The sequence below is a fragment of the Canis lupus genome, chromosome 32 (assembly GCF_048164855.1).
Source record: "Canis lupus baileyi chromosome 32, mCanLup2.hap1, whole genome shotgun sequence".
NCBI lineage: Eukaryota > Metazoa > Chordata > Mammalia > Carnivora > Canidae > Canis > Canis lupus.
This window is the reverse complement of record NC_132869.1, coordinates 22704389-22724119: the sequence shown is the minus strand read 5'-3', so window position 1 is coordinate 22724119 and position 19731 is coordinate 22704389. Positions and strand designations below refer to the sequence as shown.

At 34.8% G+C, this 19731-nt stretch overlaps 1 protein-coding gene across 3 annotated transcripts in view; it reads left to right on the top strand.

The window, feature by feature from the left end:
• WDR72 (WD repeat domain 72) overlaps positions 1-19731 on the top strand; it is a 221014-nt gene that overhangs the window by 11923 nt on the left and 189360 nt on the right. The window contains exons 2-3 of one of the 3 annotated variants that reach the window (XM_072808629.1): positions 12727-12790; positions 13938-14102. In XM_072808629.1, coding sequence (XP_072664730.1) covers positions 12782-12790; positions 13938-14102 — 174 coding nt within the window. In that variant the 5' untranslated portion in view covers positions 12727-12781. Of the gene's footprint in view, positions 1-12726; positions 12791-13937; positions 14103-19731 lie in introns of those variants that run through there. The other 2 variants (XM_072808628.1, XM_072808631.1) reach the window with 2 other exon arrangements.

The following is a 19731-nucleotide window of genomic DNA, read 5'->3' as shown; positions in this document are numbered from 1 at the left end:
GAATCTAGCAACTCTAATCTGACCTATAATCATTAATTTTAAGATAATCATAGAGTTTAGAATAATAACAATTATACATTTTCATGTCCAAATGTTCTAGTATATAACCACAGCATTGAGGGGGAAAAAAAATTGTAGTGACAGTACTGTAAAAGTAGGGATGGAAATCTCACATTGAGAAAGCTATTGCTAGAAAGTAGTAGTCACATTCTCTGCCCATTATGTAAAATTATAGTGATTCATAGTCTCATTGATTCATTCAATAAACATTTGCTGAGTGCCAATTATGAGCAAGTAATTATGGTAGGTATTTTCTGTACAGAAATCACCTATTCTGCATAGAATCACTTATCTTCATACCAATTCCCCAAGGTAATTGTTTTCCCCATTTTGTAGATGAGAAAACTGAGACTCAAAGAATATTTGACAGCCATTAAGGGAAGAAAAAGACCAAGATTTATCTGACTCTATTCAATTTTCTTGCCTCTTTTCTTCACAATAACTATTTTAAACTGAATTAATGGAGATGATGGTTGCCAAATATAACCTAATGATGAACCTATACTCAGAAACTTTATTATTTCCATCCATCTGGTAGCACACAAAGAGGGATGCTGGGATGATTTGTTCCCCCAGACTATAAATTCTACCAGAGAAAGAAGACTTTCTGAGTCTAGGAACATCACACACCTTTCCTCTGCTTTCTCATTGGCAAAATAAGAGTTGAGCTCCACATTCTTAAAGTTTCTTCTAGTTTCCATGAAATCTTGCTCCATTTTTTTTTTTTTTTTATCTTGCTCCATTTTAATCTTGCTCCAATTTTGTAGTCACTTAAGGAATAGTTCTTAAATGTCACGTATGTGGCCAGCAGTGTGCTAGGGACTAAGGATCAAATAATGAAAAGACATACTTATCCTTTTCCAGCTGTAATTTACAGCCTTGCAGATATTTTACCCCCTGGTGATTTAAGAGCTTCTGTGGGTTTGGGAGGTGATCCCAAAGCTCACATTGTTGGAATAGGTCACCCTTTGCTATTTTTACCTAGAAATATATTACTTCTAAATATTTTCCCTTGAAAATGAAACAACTTGGGAATTCCCAAGTACTTACGTGAATTTGTACAATGGTGAGTGGCGCTCATCATGGCTGCATCACCAGGAGGTTTATTTATAGTTGTCGAGTATGGCTTTCCAAACTCTGTAACGCCTTGGAGCTTCTACAGCTTTAAATTAGTTATGTTCTTTGAAAAATTTTACTTAACTCAGTGTTTCTCACCCTTTTTCATGTCAAAGCATAAACACAGAAAATGATTATTTTTGAACCCATACTTGGTTGAGGGTTTCAATTTCTCTCACCCTTCCTATCAACTACTTATAACCCAGTATGTGTCATGGCATACAGCTGGGAAGCTCCAAGTTATTTAATTTCTGTCATGGTTACAGAAAAGAAGCACAGAGAACTCTACTGTTGAAATTCTGTGTCAATGAGAATGAAACCAGTAACAATTCTGCATGTTCACTACAAAGCATTCATTGAGTCTTTTGGGTGCATTCATCTGATAAAGATTCTTATGGGTTACATCTTATAAAGATTCTAACATCTATCTGTTACTTGTACTTTATAAATCACTATTATGTTAATATTAATTGATATTAAATATGAAAAATAACATAAAAGGAGAAAATTATAATGATATTACTGAGTATGGTTTTTTCTAGAAAGTAAATATACTCACAAACTGTGTTTTGAATGACTCAAAACCATTTGTAAGTAACAGTCTGAAATCTCTTTTATTTAGAAACAAAATGTTGAAATTATAAAAACAGTTTGACTTTATTAGCCACAAAAAGTTGGAAATCTAAATATGTCACAAAAGTGGTTTTGGTCTTGTTTGACATATACCTAAAGTTTAATCTATTAAATATTGTATATTTAAAGAACACATTTTAATTTAATATTATGCTCTTTTTTTCAGTTAGATATAAATTGAATTTGTCTTTGTATATATTTAAACTGTATCAGACCAGATTTATAATACACTCTTTGATAATTACTAGATCTAAAATAACCTTTTTCCTCAAAATTATGTTTTGCATTATACTCTTCAGAAATGACAAAGTAATAAATATAGATCTGACAGAGGTTTTGAGAGACTATATGTTATTGAGGAAGGTGACAAAAATCAAAAGGAAGGGAAAGTTGAAACTACTCAATTACTTTCTATAAGGTCATAACACAGGCCGTGTGTTCTTATAGCATTTGGATGTGTCCAGGGTGCTTGTTACATAGTACTGAAGCTACTTTGGGACAAGTGGGGATATCTATCTATCTATCTATCTATCTATCTATCTAATCTATCTAATCTATCTAATCTATCTATATATAGAGAGAATATCTATCTATCTATCTACCTACCTATCGAGAGAGAATATCATTTACATGTCTTTTTTTTTTTTTTCCAAGGAATTTAAAACTTTGGGTTGTGAGCTTCTTAAAGGCCATTCATCTTCTCATCCTGAAAATCCATTGTGATAACTGGGTAGGCTACTGTTAAAAATTTTTGTAGAAATTATTCAGTCACTTAAGAGTAGAGTTTTGTGTGTGTGTGTGTGTGTGTGTGTGTGTGACTATTTTAATACTATACTGATATGATGAAATATTGATCATATTGCTTATATAAGTTACAAAATACAATATCAAAATATAAAATGTTGTACTTGGTACTATAACTAGATCCAAATGAAGGGCATTTATTTACCCTTTTTAATAGAGTCTATGACTTTATTCCTGGCCATGTAAATGTTTCCTTTTTGAAGTCACTTTTTTTTCTCCAATGGAAGTGTTTATTTTAAATTACCTTTAAATAGACCAGATTTAGAAGTCATTAAAGAGCCTGTAAACATCTATACATAGTGGTGATTTAGACATTCCAAACTATCATTCAGGCGCTCAAATTTGGAATACAATAGTTATAAATTGAGGGCTGTGATAGAGATTTGTAATCCCTTTCCAAAGCTTTTAAAACTTGTCTAGACACATAATTATTTGCAACAGGACAATATTCTCTATTTCACAGAGTTTCCCTTAGAGACTCTACAATAGACTTTTTTCTCTTTTTTTCTAAAGATTTTATTTATTTATTTGACAGAGAGAATGAAAGAGGCAGAGCAGCAGGCTGAGGGAAAGGAAGAAGCAGGCTACCCGCTGAGCAGGGAGTCCGATGTGGGGCTCAGTCCCTGGACCCTGATATCATGACCTTAGCAGAAGGCAGATGCTCAAGCAACAGAGCCACCCATGTGCCTCTAACTTTTTTTTCCCCTTTGAGGTTTATTTTTGATTACCAATTTCTAGAGAATCATACAGGATCTCAAGATGTGGATTTGCCCTCTCCTGTTGAAAATAAGGCACGAAGTTTCTAGAGTACTTTTTCAATTTTTTCCAAAAAAAAAAAAAAAAGAGAAAAAGAGAGTTTGGAAAAAAATGGCTTCTGAGATATACAGCCTTTTAATCAGTTACTTACTCGTGGTGTACAATTTGTGTAGTTTCTCAGAATCTCAGAATTAGAAGTGATCCTGAGAGTTATCTAGACTACAATTCTCATTGCCAACTTTCTTATAAGTGAGAAAGGTTAGATTAATGATTCCTAAGACCATTTCTTGCCATAAATTCTAGATTTAGGGGAGTTTATAAAATATAAGTAATATATGCAAAGTATAATGATAGCATAATTTGTATATTTATACTCAGCTGCTTTTATTTATGTCATTGAATTTATTCCTAATAAGAATACGGAAATGTAGGCAATGAAGGTGATAGTGTCATTTTACTACACATTAACTTTATAATCTGGAAATAAAGATAATAAGTGGTTATGGCAGCCCTAGAGCTAGCCTTCTGAATTCCAGGTCTGTTTGCACTGTGTTGAACCATCTGGATTGTTCAGGATGAATTCTGGTTGAGCTCTGATTTCCTATGGCTTTGGCCTTGGTGCTTTTTGTTTTCTGATTTGGTGTTAGGAATCCTATGACTTTTAAGGATTTTAATTTATGAAATTATTGACTTACTTGATTTTCTAAATTCCAAGTGTCTTGTATTTTGTTAGGTATGAAACGTTTGTAAACATTTGCATGGGTGGACGCTTTACTAGACCTGAGTTTTCAGACTATAGTGTACATTCTCATTCATTTATTTATTCATTCAGCAAGTAGTTACTGAGTTCTTGCCTGTCCTAAACCCTTTTCTGGGCCCTGAGAATACAGCAATGGAAAAAACAGAGGTTCCTGCCTTGGGAGGATTTAAAATCTAGAGAATTTGAAATGAATTTAATTTGAATAAGAATAAAGCAAAAAAAAACAATAGTGGAAACATTTGGTACATGAGTAACTGCTTCTGTGATCCAGATGTGTGGAGCTAAAATAACAATAATAGTAATTTGCTGAATGCCACTCTATCTTCCACATTATAAACATGATCTCATTTCACCCTGACAATAACTCTGATTTAGGCATCATTATCATTTCCAGGTTAGAGATGAGAAAACGGGAGCCAGAGTGATTAAGTGACTCACATTTAAGTCTAACCTGACTTTATGATCTTAATCAACTCTCTTCTTTTGGAATATAGAGCTGAAAAATAATAGAGAAAATAATTTATTCAACCAAGATTTCTTGTTTCCTCATGTTCAAAACACTGTGCTTCAGGCACTGTAGGGAATATAATAATGATTGAGGAATGATTCCCATATTCACAAAGAATATAGGAGGAAGAAGTGTCAAAATCATATAATACAATGATATTATATAAATTTAAAATAACATTTGTCAAATACCTACTATGGGCTAGGCCTATACCAACCAAGGCCTGCTCTCCGACCTTGCAGTAGTGTTTCATTTCATTAGGGAGACACCATTGCAGAACAGATAATTTTAGGAGAAATTAAGAAACCAGAATAGTACAAAGTGACTGGTTATTGCGTAGACAACATTGCAATGATTCAAGTAAGAGAAGCTAATTTTCCAGAGTAACAGGGCTATAATTATAAATAACTCACCTCAGGAATTATTTATCTGCAGCATAATGATAGTTAATCATTACAAATGTATTAATTCTCTGGCAAATGTTCCCCAAATTTGTTTCAGCTACAGTTCTACTTAGCATTTTAGACAAATTTCCTTGACTCTAGTTTCCCAAGTAAGATTGAAAAGGTGACAGGAGTGTCCTGTAGACAAGAGCCAAGTGCATATTGCCTACAGACAACAAAATGCCCAGTGTCCTTTGGAACAGTGTGACCGTGAGCACTCCCTTTTCTACCACTTCTCAGTTCTGAGAAGCACGTTAGTAAGCTAAGAGTGAGGCCAAAGTGCAAATAATTTTCAGATGGTGATTTTTGTTGTAATCCTAGAAGCTATGGTATAAAAACTAATACAAAGTTAGGAGTAGTGTTTCTTGGGAACAGAATGTTAAAACACACCCATGTGCTTCTTCTAACTACCAGTTTTGTGATCTTCACATGTATCACATTTTCCTCCTATTCCCTCCTATTCAAGGGAATAAGGGAAGGGGTAGAGGGAGAGAGAATCTCAAGCAGACTACACATTGAGAGCAGAGCTGACCCGGGGTTCCATCTCAGATCCCTGAGATCGTGACCTGGTGCTCAAAAGCAGGCACCTTGCTTTTCTGCTTCTTGAACAGAATGTATTGGCCATCTCATCATCTTTTATTCAGCCAGCTAATGCCATGATGCATAAAAATTGTCCTGGGTTGGAATACCATGGATCCCTGAGGAATGATGGACATTTGGGCCCATCATTTTGCACTTCAAATGACAGGTTTTGTGGGGTTTTAGTCTTCTTTTTCTTTGCTATTATACATCATTTTTTCTGTGCTTTCTTTAACTGGAAATCATTATGCTCCCACTTTCCTTGCTTCTTGCTCCCTCATTCTCTAATCTGTTGATGTGAACACAAGTGGGCTGTTATATGAGCTGTCATTTTACTTGGGAAAATTTAATTAGGTCTACCCTGTGTTTTCATATGTATGACTGTACCTCCTAATTCCCCAAGGTTACACTTTAATATAAAGTTTTTGCTAAAATGGGTAAGTGTGTGTGTGTGTGTGTGTGTGTGTGTAGTTTTGCCCTCCCCCTCATTTCTAAGATCATGAGTATATTTGTATTTTCTGTTTCATGTCCATTCAGTTTTAATGGTCTCTATTTCTATAAAAATTATTTCACTTAATCCTTCCAAATTTTTGATATACAGTTATTTATAATACTTCCATTTAAAATATTAATTTTGGTTATAATCATTTTCTCTTTACCATATGTATATACATACATATATATTTGGTGTTTTTAATTTCTTCTTTATCAAACTAGCCATAATGTGCCGTATTATTTCTCCTTTCATAGAACTGGGTTTTCTTTTGTAGATTATTTCCTTTAAAAAATATTACATTAATGTATGTGCTTGTCTGTCTTGCATTTTTGTATTTACCTTGACCTTTTATATAAAATTTTAATTTAGATGTTAGATTATTAATTTTTCATATTAATATATGCATTTAAGGCTATAATTTCACTTCTAAAACATACATCTGGAAAGATTTATTATATAAAGTTTTCACTGTCTTTGGGTCTTAATATTATTTAATTTGTATTATGTTTTCTTGGTAGCCCCAGGGACATTTAGAATATATATATACATATATTTATATATGTATATATATATTTGTAATATTTAGTTCCCAAATATATATGTGTTTACACACACACACACACACACACACACACACATACATGTAAAATGTAGTTCCCAAATATTTTGAAAGGGAGCATTTCAAGTCTGTGTATGTATGTTATAGGAGGAGGTTCAGATTTGTATTCATTTTTGTCAGGTAATGTTGCCTATATAATATTAATCCTTTGGAATTTCTTGACATGTTTCATAGTCTCACATGGGCAGTTTTGTAGTGCTCGCTTCCACAGCACATATACTAAAAAAAAAAGGGCAGTTTTGTAAATGTCATGTGCATGAATTAATAAAATGTTTTTATTTAATATTTGGTGCAGGGATCTATATATGTCCATGATATTACAAATGCAAATTCAAGTATTTTATACCCTTACTTTTTTTTGTCTACTTGATCTGCTTGAAATCTTCCTTCTTAATAACAAATCTATCTGACTTTTCTTTGTAGTTTGGCAAGGTTGTGTTTTGGCAAGATTTCAAGGCTCTGCCATTGGGTGCCTAGAATAGAGACTATTATCCCATTCTAGGGAATAATTTGTTTACTCATTATATAGTGACCCTTTCTCCTCCATTAATACTTTTACCTTAAAGCCTATTTGCCCAATACCAGTTTTCTTTTATTACTATTTGCCAGGTATAGCTTTGTTCATGCCTTTATTTTCAACCTTACTGTGTAAATGCCTTAGGAATTTTTTTAATAAATAGGATATACTAGGTTATATTAAAATTGAAAACCCTTGTCTTTTATCCAGTAAGTTTAACTCATCTACTTACCGTGAATTCCGGTATATTTTAATGTGAATTTGCCATTTATTTTTGCATTTTCTAGTTTCCATATTTTTTTGGTTTAATTTTTTTTCTTCTATTGGGTAAGTTTTCTTTGTTGCCTTTTACCACACTACTGGTTTGGAAGTTACATACTATCTTTTTAAAAAAATATATCTTGTCATGAAATCTTACCTTAAGAAAACTGAAAGTATTTCTGTTAACTCTCCATATGTACAAGAATATTAGATGAGACCCTTGGATGGTTCAGTGGTTGAGCATCTGCCTTCATCTCAGGGAATAATTCCGGAGTCCTGGGATCAAGTCCCACATCAGGCTCCCCACAGGGAGTCTGCTTCTCCCTCTGCCTGTGTCTCTCTACCTCTCTCTCTGGCTCTCATGAATAAATAAATAAAATCTTTTTTAAAAAAAAAGAATACTAGAATGATCCATTTCCTCTTCTTTAATATTCTTATCTGGAATTTTAGTTTAACTCCTCAATTAATCACCTTCATCATTATTGATATTATTATTTTATAGGTAGTGCTCATTTCGATTTACTTGTGTGCTTACCAGTGTCCTTGCTCACCAATGCATCTGTATTCCACTTCATTCCTTTCTTTTGATTTAATATATTTTTCCTAAAGTACATCCTTTTGTAATTCTTTCAACAATGTCTATGAATGCTGTATTCTCTCAGGCCTTATTGTTGGAAAATGTCTTTATATTGCCCTCACTTTGAGTGATAGCTAAGTATAAAAATTTATGTTGACATTCACCTTCAGCACTTTATAAGTAATATTCTGGTAGCTTCTGGCCATAATTTTGTTGTGGAGAGATCTGCTTTGAACATACTTGCTGTTCCTTTTTCAGATTCTTTTATTTCTTGCATGCTTTGGCTTTAGTGTACTACAATTTCTGTAGGATGTGTGTTGGTGTTCATTTATTTCTACTTTAATCCTCCTTAACACATTGGATTCTTAAATCTAAGTTTTCATATCTTTGAAATATGCTGTAAAATGGTAAACCCATTAGCTTTTTAATAATAATTTAGTAATTTACTTCTAAAATCATTTAAAATTTAGGGGTAAACAGTAAGTATAGTACACAGAACTATATTCATGAAAACTTCTTAATGGTAAGTTGCCAATCTGTTACTTAATCTTTTAAGAATTTAGTTTTGTACTTCTTAGGAGATATTCTCCTATACAATCATGATGAACCTTCCAAAATTAGGAAATTAGCATTGATATATTATTACCACTATTCATTCCTACACCTCACTTAAGTATTGCCAGTTATCCCAGTATTGTCCATTGTAGTAAGAGAATCCAGGTGAGACCCATATCTTGCATTAGTTGTCATATGTTTTGAGTCTTTTAGTTGGAGCATTCCTTGGTTTTTTACTTTCTTGACCTTACTTGGCTTTTTAAAAATTACAGGTCAGTTATTTTGTAAGGTCCTTCAGTCTGTGTTTGTCTTGATTAGATTCAAGTCACACATCTTTGGCAGGAACACCACAGAAGTGCTGCCGTGTTCTTCTCACAGCATCCTGTCAGGTGGTGCATGAATCTGATTTGCTCCATCACTGATTATTTTTACTTCTATTACTTGCCAGGCTCTTCCTGTATGAAGTTACTCTTTTATTTCCTTTGGAATTAGTAATTATCAGTATAAACATGTGGTTTCCCATTTTATTCAGTGAATTTCAATCTATTCCTAGCATGATTCACTTTGGTGCTCTTGTAGTCCATAATTTGGCCAGTGGGCACCCATTCAAGCTGGTTTCTATGTCCTTTTGATAGGTCCCCTTACTCTGAGCAGTTCTTTGCTCTCAATAATATAATGTACCAGTATTATCTTGTATTTTCCCTGCTCCAGGGATGGAATCAACCAATTTCCCAAGAAACCCTGGTTCCTTTTAGTAAAGAATAGCATTTAGAAGATGCTAAGTGAGCTTGTTGCCATGGGAGTGTTGCTGCTCCAAGCCCTCAGGGAACAGAGATGGGAAATGTGTACATTGAATGTATGTGTGTTCATACTAATACCTCTGATACCACTGCAACATAACAGGAATTGTTCTAGTTTTCTTCCTTTCTATATTTTCAGCTTTCCTTTCTGATAGTAGGAAACTTGGTTCCTGTTATTCTATTAATATGTTAATTATTTAATCATTACTCTGAATGTAACTAATTTTCTATAAATTCTGCTGCCCTGCCCTCTGGCCTCCTGATCATTATATGGCTTCATCAGCCCTCGTAGAGCTCTCTACTGACCCTGGATGTGAAGACTCTGCTCAGCCACTGTATTTCCTATGTCTGGCTACACTTTCTGGTAGTACCACTCCTGCCACCAGGACATTATCCTTCCTGGGCTCCTGCACTCTATTCCGGGGCATCTCTGTAAATGGATGTTCACCTAACCTTGCCCATCCTCTGATTCCCCTTTGCCAGTACCTCCTTACTCAATGTAAACTCCATCATCACCCTGTTTGGGCTCTAGCCCTCCACATTGGCTCTCCCTTCCATGCAAATACCCTTCTCACCTTGCACTGGTTTCTGAGCCCCACACCAGGGCCACTCCCTTTATCATCCTCATGGTGTGAACTTCTTCTTTTTTGTTCAGGCTCCAACACCCAGTATGAGACAGCTTGAACACATTGTCTGTTTTCACTCTGCTTGGGCTGTACATCTCACACAGGGCTATCCAAGTTTGGGCATCTTACTCATCCTCCCTGGGCTCCAGCTCCACTTGTTCTATACGGATGCCCTCCTCACAAGGTTGAGCTCTGACACTCCAATAACGCTTCTCTACCTAATGGTTTTAGGACTGAACTAACCAGGAAGGGAAAGGGTTCTACCTTTTTTGGAGCTTATATTAGATAAATGTTGGGTGTTCTCATTTTATCATCCATCGTTCTTAATATCTCTGATTGATCTTAACTCTCTGATTTTTTTCACTCAACATTCTGTTTCTTAATCACTCTTTGCCCTTTTTTTGTGCAATTTCTTAAGAATTGTCTGTAAGTGCATTGATTTTCTCTTCACTTGAGTCTATTTTGATTTATTTTCTTGACATTTGTTATATTCCAATGGTTACATTTTACTCTAGAAGCAGTATTTGTTTCTTTTAAAATTCTACCTGTTTATTTCTTTTATAGGCTATCTTTTTCCCTAAGGTTTTAGATTTCTTCTTTTGTCTCTTTAATAGTTCATAATAATTTAATATATTTATTCTTTCACAATAAGTTTTATATTGTTCTCTTATTATTAGGTTTGGAGGTACTGATCATTCTATTTACTAATGGTTTATTATTTTCTTGAATAGTTTGTAATTTCTTATTGCAAGCTTATTTGCCACTGGAGTTATTTGCTTCTATGAAAACCATATACAATCTTGGTTGTTAAAGTATCTTCCAAATGCTTTATTTAAAAAAATAGTTTCAAAAAAAAAAACAAAAAAAAATAAAAATAAAAATAAATAAAAAAATAGTTTCATTAAAATGTAATAGACATGCAGTATATTTATTTACATATATGTTTACATATATGTATTGAAAGTGTATAGTTGTATATGTTTTAACATATGTGTTCATTCCTGCAACAATCACCATAGTCAAAATAATAACATGTCTGCCATTCTCAGAAGTTTCTTTATTCTCTTTTGCAATTTCTATAATCCCTGTCCCTTTCTCTTGTCCACAGACATCCACTGACCTTCTTTCTATTGTCATAGAGTAATCTGAATTTTCTAGAATTTTATATAAATGGAGTCATACTGTATTTATTCTTTTTAGCCACCATTTTCACTTAGTATAATTATTTTTAGTTTAATCTGTGTTATGCAAATTAAGAGTTCATTCTTTTTTATTGATGAATAGTATCCCATTATGTGGTTATACCACCATTTATTTATCCATTCACTTCATATGATGGACATTTGGGTTGTTTCCAGTTTTTAGCTATTATAAATAAAATGCTACATGTAGAAATCTTTTTGAAATATTTGTTCTCTTTTCTCTTGGGTGACACCTAGATGCATTGACTGGGTAATGTACTGACACATTTTTCACTTTGTAAAACAACTGCAAAACTATTTTCCAATGTGTATTTCCAACAGCAACATAGGAGTTCTAGTTGTTTTACATTCTTAGCACTTGGCATGATTTTGTTAAAAATTTGAGGTATCTTAATATATGTATAGTGTTTTTGAGAGGCCTCTCACTAGTATCATTGACCTGAGAACAATTATTTATGTGGATTTCTGGGATGCCTGGTGGCTCAGCGGTTGAGCATCTGCCTTCGGCTCAGGATGCAATCCTGGGTTCCTGGGTCCTGCATCGGGCTCCTTGCAGGGGGCCTGCTTCTCCCTCTGCCTATGTCTCTCCCTCTCTCTCTCTATGTCTTTCATGAAGAAATAAATAACATCTTTAAAAAATTATTTACATGCATCTCTTCATGTGGGAATTCTGGCATTATAAATATGTAACGATATATTTTATTCCACACCTGTTTTGTGGTTCAGGTTTGACCTATGTTCTTGGAAGATTTGGAAATAAGCTCCCTTATCTTTCTGAATAATGTTGGAGTTTTTCTAGATTTCATTTCATTGAGTAAGGAAGGCTTCTTGTTCTTAAGTGGGGATTAACACTTAAACCGATTCAACTCCTCTTTCAAATTATTCTTAGATTTGTACTGCTTGGAATTCCTTAGACTTATTTACAATCATGGCCAAGAAGCAACACGCATGCACGCACACATGCATAGCATCGTTTCTCTGTATTTGAGGTAAAAGTCCAAGTTCAGATTATAGTGTTGTTGAAACCACAACACTTTGGTTAGCTTAGTAATGTGATGAATAAGTGCAGTCCTGATAGTCTGAATTGCAAAGCTCCAACTAGTTCCCATAGAAATTTTGGTTTTGTGGCACCTGGGGGGTTGCAGTAAGAATAATATAGGCCGCTGTGTACTGATCTAAGAAGTGAACCATCAGGAACTAGGTACTGAATTCCAAATAAATGAACTACAGATAAAATTTTGAAAGCAACCAGTTTATGAGTTACTTACTCTCTACATCAAATTTATGTTCATGGTGTCAACGCATACTAAATGTTTATATGTGTGTATGAGTCTATGTGTACTTAAACATAATAAATAATATGTACCATAAATTTTAATAACTTGTTTTGGTATTTATCCTTTTTATGCTTCAGAACCAGAAGTCCTTCAGGACAGAAGATTTTCATTTTGTTAACTTTCTCAAGCCAAATGTGGGAAGTAAGCTTGCTATCTTCCTCCCTCTCATCTTTGATGTTTTTAATGAGACTAAATATATACTACTTTACTACTAAGTTATAAGAGGAAACTTACTAATCTACTCTAAAGATTTAAAGCATTATTAATCATCAAATTATTTGTATTTCAGAAAAGAATGCCTATTTGTGGGAAACATTTAACTCATTGTGTCACAAGCTGTAATGCACATATTGCTAGGTATACTTCAGATCATTTTGGGTAGTAAGTACACAGGCAAGCATTTTTGATAATTATATATTCATTTTAACCCTTGTAACTAACACATGAAGATAGTAGTTTCATGAAAATTCTTTTTTAAATTTTTTTAAATTTATTTTTTTTCATGGAAATTCTCATTGAGGAAGATAGCAAATGCAAAAACAAGTGAAATAAAGATATTTATTAAAGTAGGATAGGTGGAACATGAATATGGCAGAAATCAGGAAAGTCACACATGAATTTTTGAAGACTGGGAAACACTGTTTTTATAGAAAATATTTACTTCTTTTATTTATTTATTTTTATTATTTTTTATTGGAGTTCAATTTGCCAACATATAGCATAACACCCAGTGCTCATCCCATCAAGTGCCCCCCTCAGTGCCTGTCACCCAGTCACCCCCACCCCCCACCCACCTCCCTTTCCACTACACCTTGTTCATTTCCCAGAGTTACTTCTTATTTACTTCTTAACTGCAAAATTCAGATATTTGTTACTTAGGTGAGGTGATAACATTTTTGGGGAGAGAGAATATGCAAAGCTGTCTTCAAATTATAGTGTGTAGCCAGCTCTGTTCTTTGTGAGAGGCTTTGCTGGGCTTTGGAGCAAGTCAGGATCACCCATAGTCAAAGCCATGTGTGGAGTGGATAAACTATTCCTATCTTTGTCTTTGTCAGCCTCAATAATCACAAACTGGGAGAAAAGTCATTTTTGTTTGATGGATTAACACTGCGCATGGTAATTTCAATGTGTAATGGCTGCCTTCTCCTCTAATGACAGGGAAGCACCCTTTTCCCCCAACTGTGGGAGAATACATCCCAGAGTTTAGATCATGGTAAATCCATTAGTGACATGATCCGTCCCCCAAAATGTATTAATGATGACTGTGTTTACTTTCTTCTCTGTTCAGGATTCTCTCAGCATGAGGTCCTCCTTGCAGGCAGTAGCACTCTGGGGAAAGAAGGCCCCTCCACACAGCATCACTGCCATCATGATCACTGATGACCAACAAACCATTGTGACTGGAAGTCAAGAAGGTCAGCTCTGTCTCTGGAATCTCTCATCTGAACTAAAGGTGAGTGAAACTGAGTCATATTGAAACAGAAGGCACTCACAAAATAAGCACAATTTGTTTCTACCTGCAATGACCATAGAAGTTTTGCATGATTGTTAAAAAGGTGCTTACTAAAGTAATAAATTAATTTTACTTCTGAGTTTGGAGAAAATGAAGTACTATATGATGGATCAAGATCATTTGAAAATTATATTATGAATATTGCTAATCATAGCTGCCAACTAAGTGTTATCACCCTTTAAGCTGTGCTGAGTTTTACTGTTTTACATCCTGAATTATATGTTTAAGTAACTGAACTACAGACATGTAAGTATAACTCTAAAAATTATAGCTCATTAATCTAAACAAAGGGCACCCTTGAAAACGCTATTAACTAAATGAGTAATATCTTAATTATCTGGGTGTTTCTGTCAGTTTGGCCTTCTTGCTATTCTTTAGGCCTCTGCTTGCCTGTGATTTTTAAAGATCACATCAAAAAGCTCTAAATCCAATTTACTATTGTCGTCTTCCTATCTCAGAACCTGACCTCACCTAGGATTTGGCCCATTGATTAGCAATTAATTGTCCCTGTCCCAAGTCATAAACATTTAACATATTGGAATAGATATTTGCTTAGTCCTAGCAGCCTCTGGACCCAATTTGAACATTTAAACTAATGATGTACTTAAAGTATACTGCCCTCATTAAGAAGCCTTTTAAAGATCAAAGACTATTTTTAGCCCTTAAAGTTTGTCACTTTAAAACCTAAATTAACAATTAATTGTAATTCTATTTTATAGTGTAATTAATTAACATCTCCCATCACAGAAGAGTTACACTACAGGACTGCCAAGAACTGCATAGCAGACCACCTCAGCTCAATGTTTATGAACATTCCTGAAAGAAGGAACTGGTATTATTGCAACCACTGAGCTTTGAAGAGTGGCCCTCACATTTATTATCTCAGAATTTAAACTCACACTTCTAAATGGCTTAAATGGTCTTGCTACTCTTTTTAATGTTTCAGGTATAGTGTTTTCCAGTTGGAGTAGTTGTCTTGTAATATGTAGGTTGCAATAAGCTTAAGAAATTTGGAATCCTAGCATCTTCATCTTTTTACCTGTGTTCCTGGGATTTATTCAGTATTTATTCAACATGCATGTATTGACTACATGGTATAAGTTAGACAGTATACTAGGTACCTGGGTTCAAACACAAATGAGAAGACTTGGTGCTGACTGTCCAAGGGACTACAGTGTAGTAGAGAAAGGACATAGGCTAATGTAGTGTACTTATGTGATAATAAAAGGTACTCTGAGTACTTTGAGTGCTGAGGAATTTATATTTTAAAAAATTAGCTAGCAAGAGTTAATGCCATGCTAATTAAAAGCAGTGGCAATATTGAGGGATTTCTAGATGATTTATGCAAGGAGATGATATAATACTATATTATTATATTTGTGATTGAAACTGTCATTTGGTATTAATGTGAAGGGCATACTGAAGGGAGGGGGAGAAGAGGTAAGGAGCAGTGACTATGGTGGGAGATTCCACATTAATTTAGTCAAGAAAGTTTTTGAGTATGAACCAAATCAGTGATGGGATGAAAAAGAGATGAAAAATGGAAAGATATTAAGAAAAAAGAATGGTCAGAACTCAGCAACTGATTGGAGTGTGGGTAAAGGGGCAGGAACAGTCAAGGATACCTTACAGATTTGGGGTTTAAATAAATGGGTGGGACTGGTGGTGTGGTGGTATCATGTATTTGTATCAGGAATAGCAGTGATTAGAGAACAGGAATAGGAAAGGAAAAGAGGTGATTTAAGCTCTGAATATCTCGGAGTATACAAGTATTTATTAGGGGATTGGGAACACATCTCAGTTTTTCCCTGTCATGGGTAGTAGGCCTGCAGGTTACAGGGGAGTAGAGAATATGTGCCTCCCTGTCCTGGGCTTCTCATCAGCTGCCCAGATTGTGATGCTGCTTCCAGATTCAGAGTCCAACTCCCAAAGACCTCTTCATGTGGTTTACCAGTGAAGACCTTCTCCAATTTTCATGCTAGGAACTACTTCACCTGTGTTTCCTGGTATTGATTGCTGGTATTTATAATGCTTTTAAGCATAGAGAAAGCTGAGTTGAACACCCCTCCTGCCCCCAGATATATCCCCTTAGTATTGCCATATTCTATTTTTCTTCCTATTTAATACTCAGAAGGCAGTGACAAAGTGAAGAATAGCAAAAATAGCAATATTGTGTACAGAAAAAGAATGGAGAGCTTGGTCAAATTATAACTCATATATTTACCAAATCTAGCAAATGGCATATTCTTGGAGCCTGATTTCTTCATCAGTGAAATGGGTATCAAACCCTGTTTATAGTTGCACCAGTGCCTGGATATGGTGGATGCACATCAAATTGTGTGTTCCCATTTGTGCTATTGGAAACTCCTGGGGTGGAGGAAGGTGGACGTCAGTAATGTGTCAATAGAAGTAGAGCCAATGAATAGAAGTAAAGGTCTTTTGGATGTCATTGTGGATTTTTGTTGTTGTTTATATTCCTTACAGCACTTCCAGAATATGATAAAATAAAGAGATTATGATGAATTCTCACAGTCTATTTAATTACATGTGGGGATTTAGTAGTAGAATGAGGACTCCATATGCAAAGCAATGGAGTTCCATTATGCTATTTTGTCTACGGTATATTTTCTCCAGGAAAATAATCTTGATTTTCCCTAATTCCTTGCTTAATTTGGCTTGTAATATATGGTAAGGTGTTAATATTCGTAGGGGTATGTGTTCCAAAATGTAATGATGGGGAAAGATAGTATGCTGTTTTCTGAGATGGAACTATCTGGATTTCCCAGGAAAAAGGTAGAATAAGAACTTGGGTTGTAAATGATTCTAACCAACCATGAAAATGCTTAGTAGCACTGGAAATTTAGTCTGACAACAGATCTTTGGAGAAGTATTTCTGATTGTGATAGAAATAAAGTGAAGGCAGAGAATGCTTGTGTTTTGAAAGAACTTATCACTCATTAATATGATTTGGTTACCATCTATGGATATATTTGCATAGTTCAGAAAAAAGTGTAAGAATATTAATTCATTGCCAATTTGAATGCCTTTTATTTCTTTTTGTTATCTGATTGCTGAGGCTAGGACTTCTAGTACTGTGTTGAATAACAGTAGTGAGAATAGACATCTCTGTCATGTTCCTGATCTTAGGGGCAAGGCTCTCAGTTTTTCCCCATTGAGAATTATATTCACTGTGGGCTTTTCATAAATGGCTTTTAAGCTATTGAGGAATGTTCCCTCTATCCCTAGACTCTGAAGAGTTTTAGTCAGGAATGGATGCTGTATTTTGTCAAATGCTTTCTCTGCATCTATTGAGAGGATCATATGGTTTTTGTTTTTTCTCTTATTGATGTGATCTATCACATTGATTGTTTTAGGAGGGTTGAACCAACCTTGCATCCTGGGGATAAATCCCACTTGCTTGTGGTGAATAATCCTCTTAATGTACTGTTGGATCCTATTGGCTAGTATCTTGGTGAGAATTTTTACATGTGTGTTCATCAGGGATATTGGTCTGTAATTTTCCTTTTCAGTGGGGTCTTTGTCTGGTTTGGAATCAAGGTAATGCTGTCCTCATAAAACGAGTTCGGAAGTATTCCCTCCCTTTCTCTCCTTTGGAACAGCTTTAGTAGAATAGGCATTGTTTCTTCTTTAAACGTTTGATAGAATTCCCCTGGGAAGCCATCTGGCCCTGGACTTTTGTGTCTTGAGAGGTTTTTGATGACTGCTTCAATTTCCTTGCTGGTTATTGGCCTATTTGGGTTTTCTGTTTCTTCCTGTTCCAGTTTTGGCAATTTGTTGGTTTCCAGAAATGCGTCCATTTCTTTTACATTGCCTAATTTGTTGGCATATAGCTGCTCATAATACATTTTTAAAATCATTTTTATATTCTTGGTATTGGTTGTGATCTCTCCTCCTTCATTCATGATTTTATTACATTGAGTCTTTTCTCTTTTCTTTTTAATAAGGCTGGCTAAGTGTTTATCTATCTTAGTAATTCTTTCAAAGGATGAGCTCCTGGTTTTATTGATCTGTTCTACAGTTCTTCTGGTCTCTATTTCATTGAGTTCTGCTCTAATCTTTATTATCTCTCTTCTTCAGCTTGGTGTAGGCTTTATTTGCTGTTTTTCTCCAGTTCCTTTACGTGTGAAGTTAGGTGTTTTTGAGTTTTTTCTAATTTTTTGAGGAAGGCTTGTATTGTGATGTATTTCCCTCTTATGACCACTTTTGGTGTAGCCCAAAGATTTTGAATGGTTGTATTTTCATTTTCATTAGTTTCCACGAATCTTTTTAATTCTTCTCTAATTTCCTGGTTGACCCATTCATCAAACTCTCCCTCTTCACAGATGACATGCTACTATACATAGAAAACCCAAAAGAATCCACCCCAAGATTGCTAGAACTCATACAGCAATTCAGCAATGTGACAGGACACAAAATCAATGCACAGAAATCTGTGGCATTTCTATACACTAACAATGAAACTGAAGAAAGAGAAATTAAGGAATCAATCCCATTTACAATTGCACCCAAAAGCATAAGATACCTAGGAATAAACCTAACCAAAGAGGTAAAGGATCTATACCCAAAAACTCCAGAACACTTCTGAAAACAATTGAGGAACATACAAAAAGATGGAAAAACATTCCATGCTCATGGATTGGAAGAATAAATATTTGAAAATGCCTATGCTACCCAGGGCAACTTACATGTTCAGTGTAATCCCTATCAAAAACCATAGACTTTCTTCACAGAGTTGGTGCATAAAATCTTAAGATTTGTATGGAATAAGAAAAGACCTCGAATAGCCAGAGGAATATTGAAAAAGAAAACTAATGCTGGGGGCATCACAATGCCAGATTTCAAGCTGTATTACAAAGCTGTGATCATCAAGACAGTATGGTACGGGCACAAAAACAGACAGATCAATGGAACAGAATAGAGAACCCAGAAATAGGCACTCAAATCTATGGTCAACTAATACTTGACAACGCAGGAAAGAATATCCACTGGACAAAGGACAATCTCTTCAATAAATGGTGCTGGGAAAAATTGGACAGCCACGTGCAGAAGAATGAAACTAGACCATTCTCTTACACCATACAGACAGATAAACTCAAAATGGTTGAAAGATCTAAATGTAAGACAAGAATCTATCAAAATCCTAGGCGAGAACACAGGCAACAACCTTTTCGAACTTGGCTACAGTAACTTCTTGCAAGATACATTTATGAAGGCAAGGGAAACAAGAGCAAAAATGAACTATTGGGACTTAATCAAGATAAAAACTTCTGCACAGCGAAAGAAACAGTCAACAAAACTAAAAGATCACCTACCGAATGGGAGAAGATATTTGCAAATGACATATCAGATAAAGGGCTAGTATCCAAGATCTATAAAGAATTTATCAAACTCAACACCCAAGAAACAAACAATCCAGTCATGAAATGGGCAGAAGACATGAACAGAAATTTCTTGAAAGAAGACCCGCACATGGCCAACAAGCACATGAGAAATGCTCCACATCACTTGTCATCAGGGAAATACAAATCAAAACCACAATAAATACCAC